Source organism: Capra hircus, assembly GCF_001704415.2.
Source record: "Capra hircus breed San Clemente chromosome X unlocalized genomic scaffold, ASM170441v1, whole genome shotgun sequence".
NCBI classification, from domain to species: domain Eukaryota; kingdom Metazoa; phylum Chordata; class Mammalia; order Artiodactyla; family Bovidae; genus Capra; species Capra hircus.
The window spans coordinates 11,206,312-11,232,519 of NW_017189516.1; the positions used below are offsets into that span (position 1 = coordinate 11,206,312).

Here is a 26,208-nt window from a genome sequence, read left to right on the forward strand (position 1 = left end):
AGCCTTGTCTAACTCAATGAAACTAAGCCATGCCCGCGGGGCAACCCAAGACAGGTGGGTCATGGTGGAGAGGTCTGACAGAATGTGGTTCACTGGAGAAGGGAATGGCAAACCACTTCAGTATTCTTGCCTTGGGAACCCCATGAACAGTATGATTACCTATATAGAAAGTCCCAAAGAATCTACAAAATAGCTACAAAACTAATGAAGTCAGAAGATAAAAATTAATATACAAAAGTCAATTGTATTTCTATATACTAGCACTGTACAACTAGATAAATAATTTGGCAGTTTCTTGTAAAGTTAAACATACACTTACATTGTTGTTGCTGTTCAGGTGCTAAGTTGTGTCTGCCTCTTTGTAACCCCATGGACTGCAGCACGCCAGGCTTCCCTGTCCTTTATATGGTCACACTTACCATATGACCAAGCAATCTCACTCTTAGCTATTTACCCAAGTGAATGACTGACTATCTTTGTTATATAGAAACCTGTATGAGAATGTTTTTATAACCGCTTTATTCATGAGCCCCAAAAACTAGGAGAAAAATGACTCCAAGATAACATTTAAATGATTAGATAAAGTGAATAGATAAAGGAACCTCCATACAATGGAATAATATAGGCAATAGCATGGATGAGCTTCCCTTGTGGCTCAGTGGTAAAGAATCCACCTGCCAATGCAGGAGACACAGGATATGCGGGTTCAACCCCTGGGTGGGGAAAATCCCCTGGAGGAGGAAATGGCAACCCACTCTGGTATTCTTGCCTGCAAAATCTCATGGACAGAGGAGCCTGGCAGGCTACAGTCCATGGGGTCACAAAGAGTTGGACATGACAGTACGCACAGACACACATGGATGAATTTCAAATGCCTTATTCTAAGTGAAAGAAGCCATACCGTATGTTTCCAGTTATATGACATCGATACAATGCAAAGTGAAAACAATAATGACAGAACGCAGATCACTGTTTATGAAAGGCCGGGGATGGATGTGGGAGATGACTACAAAGTCATCTTTGGAGGGCAATTTGGAGGGGATAACTATTCTGTATTTTTATAATAACCATGTGATGTTAAAACTTACAGAACTGTACTACACTAAAAAGGGTAAATCTTACTCTATGTCAGTTATATCTTAATAAAATAAATTGGAAAAAGATCAATGCCATTGCCATACTGAGTAAAAACAAATCATAAAATCATCTCAAGAGGATTCAGAAAAAACTTTTGGGAAAAACCCAACATCCAGTCATGATAAAAAAACTTTCAGCAAACTAGGAATAGATAAGAACTTATTCAATCTGATACAAAAATCTATAGCTAATATACTTAACGGTGAAAGACTAAAAGCTATCCTTCTAAAATTAGGAACAAAGCAAGGATGTCCTCTTTTTATCTATTCTACTGATATTTTACTAGAGGTTCTAGCAAGTACAATTAGGTAAGAAAGGCTTTTTTTTTAGGGCATACAGAGTGGGCAAGGATAAATAAAACTGTCCCTATGTGCAGATGACATGATCATCTACATAGAAAATCCAGTGACAGAAAGCAGATTAATGGATGCCTGGAGATGGGGGGTAGAAGGATAGATTGGGTATGGGAGGGAGGGATTACAAAAGTGGACAAAGTTTTGATCCTGATGGACACTGACATTATCTTGATTGTGGTGATGATTTAAAGGTGTACATCTGTGTCAAAACTTTTAAAAATGTACATATTAAATATGTATAATTTATTGTAGGTCAAATATACCTCAATAAAACTGTTAAAAAATTTTATCTGCTCAAAGTTTATGACCAACAGCAATCAAGACTCAGGAACAGAAAGAGTTCACTACTCCTGTTCTTTAACAACCATTTGGAGGTAATCATATCTTTGGGAAATAAGGTTTTCAGGTAGAACTTCAGATTTTGTAATGTTTACTTCTAAATAAAAAGAAAGCAACTCCCCATTTTCCCCTATCCCCAGTGTACATAAGACAAATGGTGGTTCAAGCTGTCCATACCTTCACTCGTGCTGCAGTGCCTTCCATTCCACGACTCTGAGACTCTTTCCGCTTATCTGCGACCTCTCGCTGTTTTTGGAGAGCATCCTTGAGACGCTTGTTGGCAGCTGCTGCCTAAATAAAAATGGTTCATAGTAATGTTGAATTAAAGGGTATGAAAGAAGAACATTCTCATTTCTAGCATAAAAATTCTATGGGTCTGAATTCTATAGGAACCACATTTCTAAGTCCCCATGTACATAACACTGGTTATGGCTCAAGAGCCTAGGGGAGGTACACATTTCAAGGAAGTACTGCAGACTGATAGTATCTAGAAATGTCATATATTAGTATTACTTTTTTTTTGTAAAGAAGCAAGTCCAATCAGGAAAAAAATCCTTATTTGAATACTGCTATTTTCAGCAGGTTTTATGCTTGACCAACAGGGATCAAGACTCAAATTGCTGTCAAGGTTGGTATCCCTGGTTTCTCAGGACACTGGCTCATTTAAGGGATGCTATTCTGCCAGCATCTAAGCCTGAAAGTGACAATACACTTGACCTAGCAGATTGGATTTTCTTACCTCCTCAGTTTTACGTCTGAGCACATTAGACTGTTTCTGGAAGTTTCTTTCAAGTTTGAGCAGTTCATATTGCCTCTTGCGGTCCTAAGAAGAAAAGAGCCAGATTTTAAATTGCTATTCAGCTAGTTAAAATAAAACCTTATAATGTAACTGAAGAGTCTTTCAACAGTACAGTCGTTATGGAAAACAGAATGAAATTCCTTAAAAAATCAAAAATAGAAGGACCATATGATCTGATATCTCACTACTGAGTATACATGCAAAGGAAATGAAATCAGTATCTTGAAGAGATACCTGCATTGCCATACTCATTGCAGCTTTATTTACAATAACCAAGCTACGGAAATAACCTAAGTTGACAAAAGTTGTTGACAAACGAATGGATAAAGAAAATGTGGAATATATTGCTGCCTGAACAACACAAGGTTAGGGGTGTCAACTCTCATGCAATCGAAAATTTGGGTTTAACTTTACAGTTGGCCCTCCATATCTGTGGTTCTGCATCCATACATTCAACCGATTGTGGATAGTATAGTGCATGTGTGCTAAGTCTCTTCAGTCGTGTCCCACTCTTTGCGACACTATGGACAGTAGTCTGCCAGACTTCTCTGTCCATGGGATTTTCCAGGCAAAAATACTGCAGTGGGTTGCCATGCTCTCCTCCAGGGGATCTTCCTGACTGAGGGATCGAATGTCTTTTATGTCTTCTGCACTGGGAGGTGGGTTTCTTACCACTAGCACCAACTGGGAAGCCCCTGAATAGTATAGTAGTGTAGTATTTACTATTGAAAAAAATTCATGTGTAAGTTGACCCATGAAGTTCAAATCCATGTTGTTCAAGGGTCAACTGTATACATAATGGAATATTATTCATTCACAAACAAGAAGGAAATCCTGCCATTTGAAACAATGTGGATGAACCTGGAAGTCATTATGGTAAATGAAATAAACCAGACTGAGAAAGACAAATACTGTATGATCTCACTTATATGTGCTAAGTCGTTTCAGTCGTGTCTGACTCTTTGTGACCCTATGGACTGCAGCCCACTAGGCTTCTCTGTTCATGGGATTTTCCAGGCAAGAATACTGGAGTGGGTTGCCATGCTCTCTTCCAGGGGATCTTCCCAACCCAGGGAAGCTGCATTGTCAGGCAGCTTCTTTACCACTAGCACCACCTGGGAAGCCTTCTCACTTATACGCAGAATCTAAAAAAGTTGAACTCTACTTAAATCTGCTAAAAGAGTAGATCTTAAGTGTTTTCACACTGAAAATAAAGGGTAGCTATGTGAGGTCATGGATTTGCTGGAATCAGGAAATGTCATATTTCCAAGTTTCTTCTCTTTCAAGATTGTTATGACTATTCTTGGTCACTTGCATTTCCATATGAATTTTAGGATAAATGTGTGAATTTCTATAAATAAGCTAAGACAAAATTTGGTTGGGATTGTGTTGAATCTGTAGATCAATCTTGGGGTATTCCAACTTAATATTAAGTCTTCCCACTCATGAGCATGGGTTATTGTTCTTTTCACTTAGATCTTCTATTAATTAAAGGACGTCTTGTAGTTTTTGGTATACAAGTCCTACACTTGTTTTGTTAAGCTTATTCCTAAGTATTTTATTTTTATTGATGTTATTATAAATGGAATTGTCTTAATTCCACTTTCAAATTGTTAGTTTTTAGTGAAGAGAAATATGACCAAATTTTGTGCATTGAACTTATATCCTGCAACTCTCCTGCTCATGTATTTGTTCTAACAGTTTTCAGTTGATTCTCTAGGATTTTCTATATACAAGATCATGTCATCTCTAACAGAGATAGTTTTGCCTTTTCCTTTTCAATCTAGATGCCTTTCATATATCTTACTTGTCTAAGTGTCCTGGCTAGAACTTCCAGGACAATGTTGAATAGAAGTGGTGAGAGTGGATGCCTTTGTCTTATTCCTGATCTGATGAGAATTCAGCTGTTAATTTTATTGGGATTTCTCCGTATGTGATGAGTCATTTTATTTTGCTGCTTTTAAGTTTTTTGTCTTTGTCTTTCAACATTTGGACATGAAGTGTCTCGGGTGTGGATCTCTGTAAATTTATCCTACTTGTAGTTGATTGAGCTTCTTAGATGTGTAATGTTTTTTTTAATCAAATTTAGAAAGTTTTCAGTCATTAGATCTTAGAATATTTTGACTGTTGTTTCATTTATTGTTCTCAGGAGCTACCAGTCTCCTCCTAATTGTTCACTACCAAAATTTCTATTGTTTTTGACAGCACCTTTAGGTTTTAACTTCCCCAGATTCTATTGCCAAATAAAGCCAGTCCTCTTAGGGAAAACTTCATTCCTATGGCCTGCTTCTCTCCCTGGGCAGAACTATCTGTACCACTGTTTAGGACCCGGTGGGACAGCAGCCCACTTCTCTGAGTGATATCTCTGTTCTAGGATTAGGATGCTGAGCAGGGGCAGCATACCCTATTTTTCTTGGTTTGCCTCTCTTGACATGGAACCTACATCTTATGATTAGAGGGGTTAGGATAGTCAGACCCCAGTAGTTGTGGTCTTCTGCAGCAGGGATAGAGCTTCCACTCTGTGCACGGGGGTGAGATGGAAGAAGGGATCCCCAGACCTCTTGGCTGCTCTTAATCCAAAAAAAAAAAAAAAAAGCTTCAGCAAAATGGAGCTGTTGGGTAGGAGGGAGGGAGTTGCTCGAGGCTCAAAGGCTACAGACTCTTTGCTGTTCTTATTGAGATTAAATAGATTTCCTGGAATGATTTACTTCCTGTATGCCTTTAAGACAATTTCCAGAGACTTTTAATGGTTGTTTTAATAAATGTCACCAGTTGCACTTCTTTTGCTGGAAAGAGAGTCCACAAAGCTCCTTGTGCCACCATTCCTAAAACATTTCTCTCATTTTTTGATTCGACATATCACATTCTGGCCTGTTCTAAAAATGATCCCAAATTAATGTTCTTTCCTGTGCTTTCCAAGATCACTGTTACTATTCTAATTCAGGTCCCTATTATCTTTCTGGATGATGCAATATCTGCTTGTGTTCTGGCCTCTAGATTCCCAATACTTTAGTTTGTTTAACACCTGAATCCCAGATGTATCTTGGAAAGCAGTACTTTGCTGATATTACTTTGTTTCTCAAAAATCCTAAAAATCTTTACACTAACAAATTTCAAATTTCCTGAATCTTTAACAATCCAGCTTCAACTTGTCTTTCCAATGAAATCTTCTCTGACTATCCTTCATCCAACATGGATCATTTGCTATTCCTTGAAAATTCCGACAAAGCTGTCATCTCTGTGTCTTCATTCCTGATCTTCTATTTATTTGGAATGCTGGCATTTACCTCTGTCAAAATCCTCCCTATTGTTCAAGGCCTTTTCAGTTATCATCTTTTTAGTCCAACTACAAGTGTGATTCCCTTTCTTAACTACATTGGCATTTTAGACTATTTGTAAAGTACCAGTCTCTTTATTTCTTGTATTAAAGAAAACTATGCTTAATTTTTTATGGTTTTAACTTTTTGTTTATTCTTATAAAAAGATATGAACTGTTTTCAGACCTTTGAAAAATTCCATGAGTTTTTTAAACCTTCTAAATAATTTTTAATTACTTTATAAATATTTTAATTTAAAAATATTTTTAAGTAAAACATTTTTTAAAAATGGTACACTCTTTTTCTTAAACATTTTCTTTTCTAATTAGTCTCCAGTGTATGTATTTGGTAACCACCTGGGCTGAACCTTGCTGGATATCAGAACAAGAAAAAGGGAGGTGGGAGAAAGGTTCAAGAGGGAGGTGACATACATCCATGGCTGACCAATGAGGATACAAGGCAGAAACCAACACTGCAAAGCAACCCCCGCCAGCCAAAAATAAACAACTTTTTATAAAGCAAACACATTTTTAAAAAGATAAAAAATGATTTTCATTATTTTCTGCTTTCCTAATTATTATCCTCCCTGGTACTACATTACATACAAATATTATATAAACTTCACTATCTTAACATCACTCTCAAATTAATATATTAGAACACTAACTTGTTGAAGAAAACCATGCTTATGTCTCACTTTCCCATTTAGACAAGATATTCTCTTTTTACAACATTTCTTTTATAATGCTCAGTTAAAAAATAAAACTACCATCACCTTTAGAAATTATATTCTACCACTCTTTGTAGATAAGACATTCTTCAAGGGCAGAACACGTATACTACTCATCTTTCTATTTTCCATGGTATCTAGTGGGTAGTACCTTGCACATAGTAGACGTTTAAAAAAATTCATGTTAAATTCATGAATGTATCATATATTTAGAGATCCAGTTGTTAGAAGAGAGGCTTTAATGCTAGTCAGCCCAGAAAAGGGTTCATTAGTTAGGATTCTGAGAAGCTGCAGTTACTTACCCGTTCTTTTAACTGGATTACTTCTTTGTCTTTTTGTTGCTTCCACTGTCTAAACCTCTCTGCATCCTCTTTCATCTGACGCATTAACTGTACCCGCTGGTTTTTTATCACCTATGAAAACAAAAATCAGCACAAGTAGTCACCTGCATTTATTCTGGGCTGATATACAGATGGATAGACTAACCATTAAGGAAAGAAAATCCAGAGCTGAGATGAAAAGTTTGCTAACAGATTTTCTGATTATGCTTGCAATACTCCTTACTATGCTTGCACAGGGTTTCCAAGTATAGACTATACAAATGAACACTCTGAACAAATAATAGAAAAAAATAGTTCAGTTACTCAGTCCTGTCCAACTCTTTGTGACCCCATGGACTGCAGCATTCCAGGCTTCTTTGTTCTTCACCAACTTCTGGAGCTAGCTCAAATTTATGTCCATCAGGTCGGTGATGCCATCCAACCATCTCATCCTCTGTCGTCCACTTCTCCTCCTGCCTTCAATCTTTCCCAGTATCAGGGTCTTGTATTGGAACTTCAGCTTCAGCATCAGTCCTTCCAATGAATATTCAGGATTGATTTCCTTGAGGATGGACTGGTTGGATCTCCTTGCAGTCCAAGGGACTCTCAAGAGTCTCCTCCAACACCACAGTTCAAAAGCATTAATTCTTCGGTGCTCAGCTTTCTTTAAGGTCCAACTCTCACATGCATACATGACTACTGGAAAAACCAGAGCTTTGACTAGATGGACCTTTGTCCACAAAGTAATGTCTCTACTTTTTAATATGTTGTCTAGGTTGGTCATAGCTTTTCTTCCAAGGAGCAAGTGTCTTTCAATTTCATGGCTGCAGTCACCATCTCCAGTGATTTTGGAGCCCCCCAAATAAAGTCTCTCACTGTTTCCTTTGTTTTCCCACGACAACAAAGTGCCATGAAGTGATGGGACAGGATGCCATGATCTCCGTTTTTTGAATGTTGAGTTTTAAGCCAGCTTTTTCACTTTCCTCTGTCATCCTCATCAAGAAGTTCTTTAGTTCTTCTTCGCTTTCTGCCATAAGGGTGGTGTCATCTGCATATCTGAGGCTATTGATATTTCTCCCGGCAATCTTGATTCCAGCTTGTGCTTCATCCAGCCTGGCACTTCTCATGATGTACTCTGCATATAAATTAAATAAGCAAGGTGACAATATACAGCCTTGACATGCTCCTTTCCCAATTTGGAACCAGTCTGTTGTTCCATGTCCAGTTCTAACTGTTGCTTCTTGATCGGCATACAGATTTCTCAGGTGGCAGGTAAGGTGGTCTGGTATTCCTAACACTTTAAGACTTTTCCAAAGTTTGTTGTGCTTTATCCAGCCTGGCACTTCTCATGATGTACTCTGCATATAAGTTAAATAAGCAGGGTGACAATATACAGCCTTGACTTACTCCTTTTCTTATTTGGAACCAGTCTGTTGTTCCATGTTCAGTTCTAACTGTTGCTTCCTGACCTGCATACAGATTTCTCAAGAGGCAGGTCAGGTGGTCTGGTATTCCCATCTCTTGAAGAATTTTCCACAGTTTGTGGTGATCTGTACATTCAAAGGATTTAGCATAGTCAATGAAGCAGAAGTAGATGTTTTTCTGGAATTCTCTTGCTTTTTCTATGATCCAAGGGATGTTAGCAATTTGATCCCTGATTCCTCTGCCTTTTCTAAATCCAGCTTGAACATCTGGAAGTTCATGCACTATTGAAGGCTCACTTGGAGAATTTTGAGCATTACTTTGCTAGCATGTGAGTGCAACTGTGCAGTAGTTTGAACATTCTTTGGCATTGCCTTTCTTTGGGATTGGAATGAAAACTGACGTTTTCCAGTCCTGTGGTCACTGCTGAGTTTTCCAAATTTGTTGGAATACTGAGTACAGCACTTTTACAGCATTATCTTTTAGGATTTGAAGTAGCTCAGCTGGAATTCTATCACCTCCACTAGTTTTGCTCATAGTGATGCTTCCTAAGGCCCACTTGACTTCACATTCCAGAATGTCTGGCTGTAGTTGAGTGATTACACCATTGTGGTTGTCTGGGTCATTAAGATCTTTTTTGTATAAAAAATGCACCTACAAGCTAAAACCAGCTCTAAATTCACTGCATATAAATGAAATTTCAAGGAAGTATCTACTAAATCTCAAGGACAAAATCTACCTAGCAACCACTGTATTCAAATAGGTTCAGTACAATGACCTGTAACCACCACTTTGTAGATGTCAGAAGTCAAACATCAGTGACCAAAAATTTTCTCTAGGTGCCAGTCATTTTGTAATCACTTTGTAGAATTATTCTACATGATCATGGACAGTGGTCAAAATATCACCATAACTATTAAGGTATCCTTGCCCTTTGGTTTCAGAGAATCTAACATTAAAATTCTGAATGTCAAAACTGAGTAACTGTTTTGTTATTCAAGTTCTAGATGACTACTATCACAATGTCCTTACAAAAAGGACATTTGCAGAGATTCAAGCTACTTCCTCACTTGAAAACACCTCTGTAGTATAATTCTAATAGAACACCTATGGTTGTTAAGTTTCTACAGGGTAAATGCAAGGATGAGAGTATATTACTCGTATTTCCTGGTTCAGTTTGGAGACGGTATGCTCTGTGGATTCTTTCAGCTTCAGAAGTTTAGACTGTTCATTCAGTTTCTTCTTCAGATCAGCTATTTGACCCTCTAGCTCCTGGAGACGTTTCCGGCGGCGCTCACTCAACCTAAACACAGATTTTGTAGGAATGAGGACTAGCAGGAGCAAAGTCTGATTTCAAAAGACATAATATTAGACTTCCAGGTTTACACCCTTGATATATATAATATAGGGGACCAGTCATATAGCCATCTTAAATAAGGAAGACTGGACTTCCCTGGTAGTTCAGTGGATAAGAATCCGCCTGCCAATGCCAGGACCGGGGTTCATTTCCTGGTCTGGGAAGATTCTACATGCCTTGGGGCTACCAAGCCCGTGCCCCACAACCACTGAGCCCACTTGCCACAACTACCAAAGCCCGCACATCCTAGAGCCTGTGCTCTGTAACAAGAGAAGTCCAGGCACTGCAACTAGAGAGTACTCCCCACTTGCTGCAATTAGAGAAAGCCCATGCACAGCAACAAAGACCTGGCACAGCCAAAAATAAATAAATAAATTGAAATTTTTAAAAAAATGAATACTACCCCCCAAACTAAAACTGTCTCAAAAATTAGAGCTTAATACAAAGAGTAAAGGAAATTTTTTGAGTATATAACTAGGCAGTTGTCTCAATACTACTCCCCCCCGACCCCTGGCACCACCACTTTGTGTTAAAAGGATGGTTCTTTAAAAGCATTTCACTTCACTTTAGTTATAAGGAATAATTCTGATGATTGTTACACAAGTCTGAGATAGAAAGCAAACATTCAACATAACTTCTAAGAACATGAACTTTGGATACATACAGAAATATAATAGAATCATTGAGTAAAAAGAAGGTAGAATAGCCAATAAGGCAAAGGTCTAAGGGACAGTGGGATATTCTGGTAATTTGTCTTGGCTTTATTCTTAACTAACTAAGGGATGGCTAGATTGATTTTTCATTTACTAGCCTGAATATTAATTCTATTCACATGTGAATTTACCATTAGCACAGGGACCAAGAAACTGCTGGTCTGGTAGGTCTGATAATCTTTCAAAATCTAGCTCAAATGCTAACTTCTTTATTTTTATTCTGTTTAATTTTAAATGCTAACTTCTTATAAAACCTTCCTTGATTATGCCACCCTGAACTGATATCTTCTGCCTCTGAACTCTTAAAGCTATTACTGCCTAAGAAATTTATTTGGCTACTAATCACATGCTGTGTTATGGTATTCTTTTACTGTCACCATGAAATGTTATTTAAAATCTCAATTCCTTTAATTTTCTTTTGTTTTAGGTCTCCTCTCCATAATTAGGTTTAAATCCTCTAAGGGCAGGAAATGGCTCTTTTACTTTTCTATTTCCTCTACAGTTCTTCACACACAGTTAGGAACGTGAAATAGTATTTATTGACTTTTTTCTTACTTGGCTTGGTTGACATCCTTCTTTGCTGTTTGAAGTTCAAGAACCAATTCTTCTTTTTCCTTTTGCAAATTGATGACTTCCAATTCTAGATTTTTTATGTTATCCTAGAAATGTTATAGGTTGAGAGAAAGAAAGCATTACAAGGTAAAGGAAGAAAATCACTTCAACATTTCACATCTTAAGGAACTATGCATTCAATTTCTACCACTTCAGTTGCACACTAAAAACATTTCTACTTGATTTGATGGAGATTAAAGTTATGTAGTGGGAAAAGTACCAACTTGGAATCCAAAGGCCTAGGTTTGAACCTTGAGTCCAGCATACTCTATGTAAATAACTTAAGAAAAGCCATTTCATCTCTTTTAGCCTTAGTTTCTATGCAAAAAAGAGCCAACGTGGCAGGTCTGAGACTTATCAGTCCTAAAAACAGATCTGCTTGCAAGTTGGACCTAGGCTCAAATCTGGGAACCTGGATTTTGGTAGGATTCCCACAATTTTAAGAGTGGCTCATTATGCCTGGACTGTGCAAGCAATATGACTTACCCTGAGCACATTGCTTTCCTTCTGGGAGTCTAGAATTTTCATATGTGCTAGGGACAAAATGCCTACATGAATTACCCCTGCTAACAATCCTGGACTCCTAGGCTCATGGGAGCTTCCCTGATAGACAACATTTCACACACATTGTTAAAATCCATTGCTGGAGGAATTAAGTACATACTATGTGACTCCATTGGAAGAAGACTCTTGGAAGCACTCAGTTTCCTATAGACTTTGCCCCATGTGCTTTTTCCCTTTGCTGATTTTGTTTTGTATACTTCCACTATAATAAACCTTAGCGGTGAGTGTGACTATACTTGAGTCCTGTGATTCCTCCTGGTGAACTGCTGAACCTGGGGGTGGTCTCATCTATGTAAGCAATTAACAACACTATCTGCCTCACAGGTTGTTGGGAGGATCAAATAAGACAAAAAAGTAAAAATATTTTGTAAACTGTAAAGAGATGCACATTCTTGTATTTAGAACTTTCAAATGTATGCATGTATCAGCAACTGCAGTTCTGCATGCATTTAGAGAACAAATTCTAGAAATGGAAGTTTGGTAGCTCTTCTAAGACAGGGAAAACTCAATGAATAGATTCCTTTCTGCTCTCACAGGAAACTGGCTGAATGAGTGGTTAGTATCCAAGAAGATTATATGAAGGCCTTCAACTAGTATTGAAATGAGACAAAGAAGCAAAGGCAGGTTAGGTAGGGCCGTATCTAAATAGGCAAGAGCTATTTTTCAAGAAACACACTTTTAGTCATTTCAATATGAACAATGATCGCTTCTTGGTCTTTTGGCTAAGATCAAGTGTAATATGAACAATGAAAACCAATCTCACTGCTTTATATACCCTGTATATTTAAACTGACAATAATGTATGTGTGTGTACTTACAGAAGTAACACATGAAAACATTCTTACAAAAAATAATCCAGATAATACATATAAAGGGCAAGTTCCCTTGACTGCCTCACCCCTGCCAAAATTCCAGACCTCTCTCCAGAAGTAACCATTGTCATCAGCTTGGTCCAGATCTTCCAGACACTTTTTCCTAGACATTTACATACTATGTATCTGGACATGTACATATTCTAGACATTTACATGGAAGTGTGTGCATTTATTTATTAAATATGTTTTGGCAATTGTCTGGAACATATATGTAAATAGATTTGAAAATAATATATATACATACATATGCTATATGTACATGTATGTAGATGCCTACTAAAATATGTTAAAGATAGAGTCACATTATACATAGATAACATTTTGTCACTTGCCTTTTTTAAAAAAGAACTTGGTCTTAGAGATTTATTTATATCAGTGCATACAGATCTCATTGTCACAGTCTTTTTCTTTTTTGCCAAAATGAAACATTCTTGTACATGCCTTCTGTGCACATGTGCAAGCCTCTTCTAGGGTAGAGACAGGTGGAATTACAGGTTCATGGGTGTACACATTTCCAATTTTAATAGATACTGACAAATTGTCTACCAAAGTGGTTATTCCAATTGACACTCTAACTAGCTATGTAGGAGAGTACTTGTTTCCCTGTACTGTTGTCAACATTTGATATTGCTACATTTCAAAATTTTATTTAATTGGATAGGTAAAAAACCAGTATCTCTTCATTATGTATGCCACATTCAGTCAATCACTATCTCACTGGCTCTACAAGGGAAATAATTCAAATAGTTGACTACTGTACTATCATAATTCATGGTAATCTGCACTAACCAGAACTTATACCTTCTCAAATTTTTCTATATCAGGACTTCCCTAGTGGTCCAGTGGCTAAGGCTTCATTCTCCCAATGCAGGGGGCCCATGTTCCATCCCTGGCCAGGGAACTAGATCCCACATGCTGCAACTAAAGATCCTGTGAACTGCAACAAAGATCAAAGATTCCACATACCACAACTAAGACCTGGTGAGGCAAATAAATAAAGATATTACATTTTTTTCTATAGAAATTCCTCACAGTGATAGGAAAATATTGTTTAGAACAAAGAACTATCTTTATTTCTTAGAAAAAGAGAGACATTTACATGTGATTAAAAGGTACAGTTAACACTAAGAATTTATTTTCTTTTAACTTTAAAGTTTGGAAGCTCAAGCATATTTGATTCCAAGGGGAAAAAACGGATACGTTATCTTGCTACACCTATAGCTCTAGCTCATTACCAGCACCCATCATAGGGTCAGAAGTACACTGAGGAAACATGTTCCTGAGTTTCTAGGCAAATGTACAAGAAAGAGAGGAATAATTTATCAGCCTTATCATTAATCCTTTGTTTATCCTGAAAAGGCCAAAATACATTTGACCTAAAAAAGGGTGCACTGTATGTCCTGTTAATATGGAGGATTGAGCTTTGTATTTAACTTGCCCTCTCTTGAAAACCTACTAAAATGACCTCCCCAAAGGATATAAATCAACAAGGATGAAGAGAGTAGTCAAGAAATTAAACAAACTTTTTTGGAAGAGGAAAAGAATTGTGTAAGTGGTAACTGACTCAGTAGAGTAAATTAAAAAAGTTAAACTATGACTCCCATAGGACAAATGTCAAGAAGAAACAAACCAATTTGTATCGGAACCACAAAGAAGAGCGGAGCTTTCCTCTTGGGAGAAGCTGAACCTGACAGGCTGAACTCACAGGCAGCAGACACAACAAAAGACAGGGATAAATTAACATACTATTGATAGGGGATTAAATAAGAAGTCTGTATATAATCAGAGAGATTTCAACTCTCCTATTTGCTCTGAGTTACCAGAAATAGGGCATATTGCTATTCTCCCCACACAACTCTAGGCAGGAGAATGAAAGATTTCTTTATTGGTAACTGACCAGCCCAGAGAAACCTATGCATAAAGAACTTCTTATTGGCTAATTTATTTACTTATGGCTGTGCTGGGTCTTCTTTGCTACATGCAGGCTGTCTCTAGTTGCAGTGAGTGGAGGCTATTCTTTGTTGCAGTACACAGGCTTCTCATTGTGGTGGCTTCTCCTATTGGCTATTACTGTCTCACTCTTAAATATCAATGGATAACCAAAAATCACTAGAAATTTGAAGAAAACGTCTTGCATTAGAGAAAGACCAAATCAAATATACTAAAAAAAGGAATTTGAATGAAACAGAGGCAAGGCAGGAAGAAGAAGAAAAGTTCAACAAAATTTAATTTCTATCCTTAAAGATGAGTACTGCATCCATGAAAAAAAAAGAGGTTATAAAAAGGAACAATTAGAGCATTTTAAAAAATCTTAGAAATAGGCAAATAAAAACATTTACCAGGAGTGTGGAAGGAAATCTCCCAGAGAGTGGAATAAAAAGACAAAGAAATAGAAAATACGAAGGAGGAGATAAGCAGAGACGAAATCTCAGAGATCCAATATCTGGCTAAGAGGCGTGCAAGAAAAGAGAAAACAGAAAATAGTGATGGGCATTATTAAAGAAATAATACAAGAAAATTTCCCACTAGAGAAGAATACAAATTTCTAGATTGAAACGACTCACGAAGCACAAAGCACAATATGTGAGAACAGATACACACTAAGGCACATCATTGTGAAATTCAAGAATATCTGGGGACAAAGAAAAGATCCTGAAAGTTGCCAGAGGAGAGGAAAATACAGGTCAAATAAAAAGAATCAGGGGTCTTCCCTGGCAGTCCAGTGGTTAAGAATTGGTGCTTCCAATGTAGGGGGGCTGTGGGTTTAATCCCTGACATGGGAATTAAGACCCCCAAAGCTGTTAGGTGTGCCCTCCTCCCCATAAAAAAAGTATTAAGAATTATAATGGATTTCTAATCAACAGCACTGGAAATAGAAGATAATGGAGCAAATCTTTCAGGATTCTGAAGAAAAACAATTCCCACTACAGAATTCTAAACCCAGACAAATTAACAAATGTAAGCACTGTCATTTCCACCATAACAAACAAAAAGCTATTTTCAGGCATGCAGTGAATGGTTTAAAACATTTTCCTTTCATGTACACTTTCTCAGAAAGCTATATGGGTTGTACTCCACCAGCACAAAGAGGTAGCCCAAGAATGAGGAAGACATGGAATTGGTTTCAACACAGAGATGAGCAGTAAAGCATTGCTCCTAGTAAACAATGGTCCCAGGCTGATGGCTGGGCAGTAGGCCTAAAGAAAACAGACCAAGACAGAAGATAGGAGGGTTGTCTTCAAGAAAGAAATGGACTGATAAACTACCTGGTACATTTGTTCTACTGAGAGGAGCTTTATAATTCTGTTAAGAAGTTTAGAGATAAATTATCTTTTTGTTTATTTCTTTGGCTGCACTGGGTCTCAGTTGTGGCACAAAGGATCTTTGATCTTTAGTTAAGGCATGCAAACTCTTAGTTGCAACATGTGGGATCTAGTTTCCCGACCAGGATTGAACCTGGGCCCTTTGCATTGGGAGCACAGAGGCTTAGCCACTGGACCACAAGGGAAGTTCTGAAGATAAATTATTTTTTTCTAAATCGCATTTATTTATTTTGGCTATGTTAGGTCCTTGTTGCTGTGCAAAGGCTTTCTCTAGTTGTGGCGAGCCAGGGCTATTCTTTGTTGTGGTGCACAGGCTTCTCATTGCAGTGACATCTCTTGTTGCAGAGAATGAGCTGTAGCTGTATGGGCTCAGTAGTTGCGGCACTCAGGTTTAGTTGCTCTGCGACATGTGGTGTCTCCCCAGACCAGGGATCAAACCCATGTTCTCTGTATTGGCAGGCAGATTTTTAACCACTGGACCACCAGGGAAGTCCTCGGTGATAAATTACTGACTGGTACACAGAAGACTAAGTAAATGAAAAAATGAGATTATTATTATTAGCTGCACTGCTCGGCTTATGGGATCTTATTTCCCTGACCAGGGATTGAACCTGGTCCCATAGCCATTAAAACCCCCAGTGCTAGCTACTGGACTACCAGGGAACTCCCCAAAATGAGATTATTAGCTTCAGGAAATGCAAAAGGCTATACAAGAAAGAAAATAGAATCACATTATACTATGTGGCTCAGCTGTAAACTTGTGTAATTATAAAATTTAAACAGTAATTATTCATTTAATCAAAAACTGTGAAAGGGTGAGGCAATGTGCATGGGGGAATGTATATGAGAGCTAATATTCCCATCTTCCATAGTGGGAAGTCAATTGATAACGTATAAAAATTTTAAAGTAACAACTATACTACCAACTCTTATCTAGAATCTGGAGGTATATGTCAGAGGAAACAGCTTTAAAAACTTAAAGTATAAGCCTAGAGAATAGGAGAGAAGGTAGTTTGCTTTTATTTTTCTGAGTATTGTATTATTTGACCTGTAAAAATGATATACATGCTTTTGTGTGACATAAAAAATAAGTTTTAAAAATGTTAAGACTGTGATAACAAAACGGAAATACAACCTCTACTGGCAACTTGGCTGTTATTTTGGAAGCAACTTCTACTCTATAGAAAAAAAATAGTGGTGAAAATTACTTAGGAGAAACACTTTACTTAATTTCATTTTGAAAATTTACAGGAGCTGGTGATAGAAATGTATAATATAGGGATTTCCTGAGAACAACATATAGGACTTTGGGGGTCTGAATAGGAAAACAATCCATCCTCTCCCCTTCCAGTTCTGCTGACATCCCTTTGTGGATGGGAAACACTGGGCTACATGGGAAAATAAGGTCTGGAGCAAGGGTAACCTTGTGGACAACCTACGAGCCCAAGACTTGTCTTTAAGTAAAGACCTGATTTTAATTAGCAAGAGCCACTTAGGACTAACATTAGGAAAAGCAGTTTACCCATTTGCCAGGTCATGAGACATCCATTACTGGTGTCCTCATAATTCTCTCTAGAACCCAGACCATCTACTAAGAGATGTACCTTCCTTAGAATCCCAGCATAGTTATTAGAACAATTCTCTACAAGTAAGGATCACATGTATTATAACATTATCTATTTATTAAATACCTGTTATATAAGTAAGGTATTAGATTAAATGAAAGGAAATTACAGTTTCTTTATCCTGAATGTACCCTTCTGTGTTTAACCAATAGTACAACTCCAGTCATACTGTGCATTTTATGTTGCCTTGTCATCAAAAATGGTGTGTCTGTTTTCTTCCCGTATAACCAAAGAAAGATGGTCGACATGAATATCATGTGCCCTAGTAAATATTTTACCTGGTACTGGAAATGGATGGGCTGTAGTTGGCTGTCATTCTGAGACATTTTCTTGGCTAAGGCCTCTTTCAGTGCAAGGGCTTTATTTAACTCAACCAGCTCCTTAGACATCTGAGCTTGACGTAGAGCATGCTGAGTGGTGAAAGCATCAGAAGACCTGCTGCTCTCTGGACTGACGGCCTCTTGCTGGAAAAGATCAGGACAATGATTTGTAAGAGAAATAAGCAACTGGAGTTCTTAGGCACTGTTTCATCAAGTCTCACAGCCATTTCTCCATTATCAGTCCCTCTGTTCTTTTAAAACTGGCTTCTCATACATTTGCTTTAAACATCAGAAATAAATTGAGCTAACCCATTTCCCTGCTCTCACAAGCACCTTATTTTTTATATCCTTTGACTGACTCTTTTAGAATGAACCAAGTTTCTTGCTCTTTTCTTTATAGGTCTGGCCAACATTTCTTACTTTCACCTTATTCTAAGGGGTCCTTAGAGGAGAGAGGGCTCTGGAAATGACACTTTGTAATGGTGGAAATGGAGAAGAGGTTTCATTTATTCTTAGAGCTGGCCTCTGGCACCTGATTTATCTTCTATCTTTCTTCTTTCAGAATATAAAAAAAATACCAATATATATTTGTTTTAGGGGGGAAAAGCTGTCTCAAGCAAACCATTGTCCAGCCTTTTATTTTGACTTTGCTCTATAACCATCAGCCAGTTTCTAACACATTTGATCTATTCTTGTGACTTGAATGCTCAAAATATTTTCTTTGGTTCTTTTAGCCCCTAACCACTGCATCTATAGAAAACTATGCTGAGAAAAAATTCTCTTCCATTTCTTTTCTAATGTTTTTTTGATTTTGCCATAATTTTCTAGTTTGTTTCCTTCATTGTCTTGATGTGCTAGACAGTTGATACAGAATACAAGCATCTAACAAGAAATCAGTATGCCAGACTGCAAATATAGAAAGTGGCATCCCTGAGAAGCCCTATCACCCATTACCAGTTATACTACTAGAGAGAGATCCTATCCAATTTACGGATTTTATACTTAGCTTAGATTTATACTCAAGAGTTCTAAATTTCCAGGGCATTCTACGGAGGATGGTAACAATCAGGGATTCTCTTCCTCAGCTGAGTGATAAATTATAAGAAATGGCACAGTTAAATCTCCTGGTTCTACACAAAGGGCCAATTACTTACTGTTTCTGGTTCTACTGCAGTATCAATGGCTGCAGTCATGCAAGCAACAGTTTCATCCTGCAAGGACAAATGATGTCTCAGTTTAGGAGCTTACTAGTGGGTTTTATATGGGTTATTTAGTTGTTTTCAAGTGTATAGAGAGATCATTTAAGGTATTGGACCAATTCTGTAGTCACATATACCACTCACCCCCCACACACACGTTTCCACTTCCCAACTCTCAAGAATCTGTCTTCTTTGTAAAGGTCAATTGTGTGGTCTTTGTAAAAATAAGGTCATGTAGCAACTGACATTTATTGCACCTCTCCTGCTCTGCCAGAGATCACTGAACTAGAGTGAAACAGTCATTCAAACAGGCCGAAGTTTAATCCACTTTATAGATGCTACCCTTTCTTTTTATGTTTTAATGTACAGGTCTAGTCAGTTCTTATGGACACAGCATCTTAAGATCAGACATAGCAAATAAAGGCAATGCAGCAGAAAAGTGAATATGATGAAGGATTATTTTTGATTTTTATTTTATAGCCAGTCAAGGTAGCAAGAGCCTACTCTACAAGGAAATAAATACCCCAGAAAAATGTGCTCATGAAGTCAGACAAACATACTTCAGATTCTGTCCCTCATATGCATTGGAACAAATCATATGCAGTTACTCCAGGTAGTGGTTACTTGAAGGGAAAGGGTAAGCATTGATTCCCTCTCAGAGAAGGGCACAATCCTTTTTGGGGCATTAGAATAACAACCACCTAAAAGGGAAACCTAAAGCCACTTATTAGGACAAATTTGTTTACAGGCTATCATATGAGGAAGCTTTGTTTTTCCCACTGGAATTTAGGTTTTATTTGGCATTGAAACATAAGGATTACCACTTCTGTTTAAGTGATTCTGCAAAGTCCTCTGAAGAAAGGATTATTTTCAAGATGTCATATGATTAAGGTCATAGGTAAAAGAGCTATTGGCTCAATAGCAAGGAGATAAATTTAGGGTTAGCACAGGGAGTCTCTGCATCAGCCTAGTGAAACATTACATAGTTACTGAAACTTGAATCTTATTACCTTTAAGGCAAGGAGTGAAAGAAGCCCTTAGTGGGAGTTCCCTGGAGATCCACTGCTTAAGACTCCATGCTCCCAGTGCAGGGGGCATGAGTTTGATCCCTGGTTGGGGAACTAAGATCCTGCTATGTCACACAGTGTGGCCAAAAAAAGAAGAAGAAAAAAAGAGGCCCTTAGTAAATGCTGTTTGTAAAGCATTTCCCTTATTCTGCCTAGAAATTCCTAATCAGTGAGACTCAAAGAGAATTCAAAGGAAGACCCAGTGTTCTCACATCCTTTCTTGTTATGATTTACAGTACTGGTGATTCTCCAAGGCTAGGACATACTAAACTCTACTTAAAAAACAGAGCACTTCAAAATACTATAGGTTAATGGTTACCTCTTCTCCCTCCCAGTTCAGTTCAGTTGCTTAGTCGTGTCCGACTCTTTGCGACCCGATGAATTGCAGCACCCCAGGCCTCCCTGTCCATCACCAACTCCCGGAGTTCACTCAAACTCACGTCCATCAAGTCGGTGATGCCATCCAGCCATCTCATCCTCTGTCGTCCCCTTCTCCTCCTGCCCCCAATCCCTCCCAGCATCAGAGTCTTTTCCAATGAGTCAACTCTTTGCATGAGGTGGCCAAAGTACTGGAGTTTCAGCTTTAACATCATTCCTTCCAAAGAACACTCAGGGCTGATCTCCTTTAGAATGGACTGGTTGGATCTCCTTGCAGTCCAAGGGACTCTCCCTCCCAGTAAGTCTCAGTAAAATGACTAGTTATAGACCTATCCTAGAGTAACAGGACCTATGACACTGGCTTTTGGAGACTTTTTCTAGGGCTTTCCAGAGGGTCAGGATCAGAGTAGATCTGATTCAACAAGCTCCGAAGAAGATATGTCATTACTTTGAGTTTACCTTTTGGCCCAATATAACTTCAATGCTAAGGTTTAAGCTTTGGTGACGTTCTATGTGAACATGTCAGGATTCTGTCTTTATAATCCTAAATGTAAATATATAACAATAGGACTTATTTCAATCTAATAGCCTCTTTCTTCCCCATTTTAAGGCTACTATGAACCTCTTGTAATAAAAAGACATACATTTGCTGAAGGTGGTGGTCAGATGAACAAGGCCATGGTACACTGAGCTACATTAACTAGCAATAACCACCAAAATGAAGTTTGTGCTTACAGGCTGTAGGCAATAGCATTATTGGCATGCAAAAATCTTTTTATGGAACTGGTCTTGAAGGAGGGAGTAAAAACAAAAAAGAAATTTTTATTTTGTGGGAATTGAAAGGACTGCATGAATTTCCTCACAGGTAACTGTTATAGGAGGTTTGCTTGAATTATATTTTATAGGAAGAAATAGTACAGTTTAGCACTTAAAACCCCAGGAGAAAGGTCCAGGAACAGTGACTGCCTCATAACTGAAAAGGGGGTGTTCGCCCGTCACTTAAAATAAAAATAGTTTTAATCCAAAATGAAGGGCACAAGCATTTACATTTGAAACATTTTGCTTTCACTGTAGTGAGTCTTAATAAAAGCCACAGGATACATTGTTGTGTATTTCCAAAAAAAAAAAAAAAAAAAAACGTAGCTAGGAGGGTCTCCAAACAACAGACATAGAAAACTCTGATTCAAAAGTCCAGCAGGAGCCCTGAGTAAAAGGGTTATTCTGCCTAATGGTGACAGTGGATGGAAGCCAGGGACTTTATCAGCTTGTGGCAATCTTTAGCACCCTCTTGCTATGTGTGCCGAGTGAATTTTAGTGGCAGACACTGCAATTTTCTAGAGTTCCTCTGAGCCAGCCACCACTACCAACTTCCTCCATAGGCACACCAGGCATCAGTCATGCTGCCAGATCTTCACTGAGGATATGACTTCTATTATTTTGTTAACTTTGTTCCATTGATTTCCTTCTTCATCTTTCCCATGTGACCCAAAGACCCAGAAATAAGATGATGTAGAATCCTTTAAGATCAGTGTAGTGGCTATGAACAATGGTACCCTGGATCACTCTTTTCTGATCTTAATAAGTTTTGGTTCCAGCAGGGCCTTGACTATCTGAATTCTGAGGCAGTCTCTCACAAAGTTTTCATACATAAGATGCTTCACCTCTATTACAGATGGTGAAATTGAACCTTGTGATAGTCATTCTCTAGCATGCGCTCTGTCTTCAGCCACAATGATGTTCTTACCATGTTCTAAACATTTAGACCTCTGCTTTTGCGAGTACCTTTTCCTCTATATAGATCATCCTTTCCCCTTTTTCTGTGTGGCAAACTCCTACTCATTTTTTAGGACCCAGTTTCTTCTTCCTGAATTTTCTAGGCAGTTAATCACCCCTTCCGTTGGGCTCCCATCACTCTTTGCTCATATTGCTGATGTAAAAGGGTTAAAACAGACATGAGAGAGAGTTCCTAGTTTTCCTTGCCTCCTTTTCCTTTCTCCCTTTTTTGCCAACTCTCCCACCTGTCATCCTTGACCAACTGACAAAAAAACAAGACTTGCAAGAACAATTCTTGAAAATAATTAGATAATCAGCAGCATGGGATTGCATCAAAATTCTTGAGCAAGAAGCATGAAAACCGGAGCATCCTCCAATCAAAAGATTCACAGCAATTAACAACAAAAACTGCCACCTGAGTCAAATGACAAAGATACACATCCCTATCTTCTTACCCTATGAAACTCCAATCATATTTCAACTCGGGGAGTTAGCTGGAGTTCAGGAGACCCCGGAGTATATCAGCTGAATAATGTCTTTAATCTTGACTTAAGTCACTTGAATTATTTTCTTTTGATATTAATGCAGTACCTAGCAAGGTTATACAGCTAGTGAGTGGCAGAATGGGCTTCAAACCAGGGTTTTTCTGGCCCTGGAACTCAGATTCTCAAATACTATGGCCTGTTTGTTGGATAAATGAACTGTCATCTTGGACTACCTGTTACAATTTTATACAGTACTACTTATTCTAAAACACTGCTTTCTAGTCTTTTGGTAGTTTACTCATTTAATCTCTTGAACTGGCCATCCTAAACATTCCCCCCACAATATTGTATGGTATTTTTTTCACTGACTCTTTAAGAGTAAAATAGAGGTCTGGATGATTTTATGATACTCTGTTGACAACTCTACAACACCATGGGGCAAGACCCAGGGTAGAGAATCACAGTTCTGGTAAAATTAAAACCTCTGTTTCAGAGCTGTGAATATCTAGCAGGCATTTACATACACATTACTGCTTCATAATAATAATCAAGAAAGTACAGATGGAACAAAACAAACCCTAATCTTTTACCAACCATGACCCTGAACATAATATGATTTTGATTTTAAAAAAAAAGTATTTATGCCTAAGGACTAAGAGAAGGAACATCAAAATAAGAGGTTTTTAGGATGGTAGGACTGTAAGAATTTGTCATCTGGAAAAAACAACAACCTCCGTCCCAATAAAACCCACCCACAACTACTATAATAGTTCTAAAAATAAATAGAAATGGGAACTTATAGCAGAATGATCAGTCAAACTAATTTATTACTGGTTATAAAAGAGAGCTATGGTATTCCCTGGAGGCTCTACACTATGGGTCAGAATCCTGCTTATTTAAAATCTGGGTATGGTATAAGGCCTCTTATTAAGTTAGCCTACAATGAAAGGACAGCAAATCAATGACTGCTGCTTGAACTACCCAGGCAATTTTGCACCCTTGTGTTGCTGTTTCCAGTGTGTGATTAGAATACTGAAATAATAATGTTCCATTGCACATGTGATATATGAGTGTTTTAACTAATTCAATATTCAGATTGTATCCAATGATCCATGATCTTTGTCCTCAACAGCTCACAATCTAGTTGTTTCAGCAAAAAGTACAAGGTTAGATGGGTTTATAAGGATCAAGAGAAGCAAACGAAAGCAATATGGCTATTTACACTACCCTTACTTAGCTTACCGATAGCTGGGTAATCACTTGCTGCAGGTTACGAATTATCTCTACATTTTCTTTTAATTCCTGGTCTTCCAAAGTCTCCACTAGCTTTTGAAGATCCACTTTGCAGCTGAAAATTTAAGCAAAGGAATCCAAGGGTTAATCAAAGGCCAGTGAGTCCATGGTTATGCACTAAGGTGGTATAGGTCACTAACAAACATCTGGGAGGAAACTTACGCTGCATGCTTCCTGAGCTCTTCTAGCTTGGCATTCATTTTTTCATTTGCTTGTTCTGTCTGCAACAAAGATCCAAGAGGTCATCAGTGGAAGTGTCTGATAGCCTCACCTAATTATGCCCTCTCTTCTACTCTTAATGGATTAAAACCTAGGTAGAGAGGCTGCCTCATTTGTTGTAATAGAGGATTTACTGGGCTTTGGTTATTTAGAAACGTGTTTCTTAACAGTCATGGAAATTAGCCCTTCAGTCAACATGAGCTACTAAAAATAGCATCCAAGCAGCTGGGTCTTCTGCTTGTAATGAAGTTCAGCTATGGGATGGAGTGTGAAGCCTTAATTCCATAGAGAACCTTGCAACTGGGGGAGAAAGCAATACTTCCTGGCATGCTATTCCTTGCTGTGTGCAAAAGCCCACTTGCCTGATAGTTTTAGCAAAATAAAGCAAGAAAAAGGATGAGGTATAAGAATGATGGCAGAGAAGACAAAATGGCAGAGACAGCTACGTTTTGGAAAGGGTGATTGATACTTTTCATTTTATTTTAATCACAGTATCTGTAACATGCTAGATGCTGCAACAGATTTGGGAAGGGCAGTTTATATAGGACAAAAATGTTGTGCTTGTTATGAAGTTCTGACAAGACATCAAACAAAAACCCTTTGGGCAGCCATTGTAACAACCTTAAAAAGGTCAGATGGGTACGTGGCTAGAATAACAAGTACTGTCTGTTACGTCAGCCACACTCACATGTTACACAGCTTCTAGGGTTACTTCAAAGACATAAAATGTAGCACTGGAGATAGAAAACTGTATACAAAAAATTCCCTAGATCCCGTTTTCACCCTTCTGCTAGTAATGGACATTACAATGGACCTAGGATTTGGCCCCCTTTAAAGAAATCTTTAAGCAGCTTACCCTTCCCTGACTGGAGTACACTGGTGCGTGAAGGTGTATAAATTACAGATGTTCAGTTACATTTTAGTGGAAACTCATTTTCACTGTTGGCAATAGCTGTGTTTAGAGCTGTATTTACAGCTGTGACTGAGCTGTATTTAGACTAGTAGAAAAATGTTCCTGACAAGAGCCAGAACTGAACCAGGAGGTTACTATCTGACAGGTAGTAGGATACAAAACTGATATAGTTAGTTACATTGTGATCCACCATTTGAAAATTGACCATACGTAAAAGGTGCTAAAATTAATCCCCCAGATGTTTCATCTCATTATGGCAGCTGTTGGGATGGGATGTGAAATGTGACAACATTTGGGGAAGGGAGATAGAAAGGAACTAAAATCTTAGTGAGGAGATAGTTACTTGGTATTATGGATGATTAGGCAGAACTTAAGTTGACAGAGGGACCTGGTTCTTTCCTCTCTGCTCTTTTAGAACAAATCCATTTTAAAATGGGATTCATGAAGATTCTTTGTGGTAGACACATAGGTATTCACAGTATAATTCATTTAACTTCTCTGTATGTTTGATTATACTTTGTTGGATTTTCCCTGGAGGGGTTCCATGGAGGATATGGCAATACTAATCCATTTCTTTTCATGTAACTTGTCTCTCATAATAAGAAGCACATTAAATATTTCAGAAACTAAAGCTAATAAATGTCCAGACTGCTAGTTTAGTCTTGGAGCCTCACCAAAATGATCCTCTCCAACATTTGAGCTGTCTGACCAGCAGCCTCACTTAGACCACGACTTAATTTTTCATTCTCCTCTACCAGTGACTGATTCTTCTCCATTAAGGATTGCAGATTCTCTGATGGCTCCACACTGAAACAAAGAAAATAACATATTAGAAAAATATCTGATCAATAATACCTATATTAGAGGTGGATTAAAAATATATATCCCATAGGCCTTTGCAGGGCTTGATTTAAAATTACCCCTCACAAATCTAGAAAAAGTATGTCCATTCTTCCAGCCAGGTAGTATACTGGATAAATAAAAATGTATGCCTGAACTACTTTAAATTAATGGTTTGCAGGAAAGTAATAATTTAGAGCCAGATATGGTTGGAAAATTTTGAAAGAGATGGG

At 38.0% G+C, this 26,208-nt stretch overlaps 1 protein-coding gene across 2 annotated transcripts in view; it reads right to left on the reverse strand.

Annotated features, from left to right (window-relative positions):
* KIF4A (kinesin family member 4A) overlaps positions 1–26,208 on the reverse strand; it is a 127,095-nt gene that overhangs the window by 29,187 nt on the left and 71,700 nt on the right. For both annotated transcript variants that reach the window (XM_013976428.2, XM_018043910.1), the window contains exons 11-20: positions 25,810–25,942; positions 24,166–24,224; positions 23,953–24,058; positions 18,963–19,019; positions 17,767–17,952; positions 11,046–11,149; positions 9,579–9,723; positions 6,981–7,091; positions 2,572–2,655; positions 2,010–2,123 (exon numbers count right to left, since the gene is read on the reverse strand). In XM_013976428.2, the coding sequence (XP_013831882.1) occupies positions 2,010–2,123; positions 2,572–2,655; positions 6,981–7,091; positions 9,579–9,723; positions 11,046–11,149; positions 17,767–17,952; positions 18,963–19,019; positions 23,953–24,058; positions 24,166–24,224; positions 25,810–25,942 (1,099 nt within the window). The remainder of the gene's footprint in view (positions 1–2,009; positions 2,124–2,571; positions 2,656–6,980; positions 7,092–9,578; positions 9,724–11,045; positions 11,150–17,766; positions 17,953–18,962; positions 19,020–23,952; positions 24,059–24,165; positions 24,225–25,809; positions 25,943–26,208) is intronic.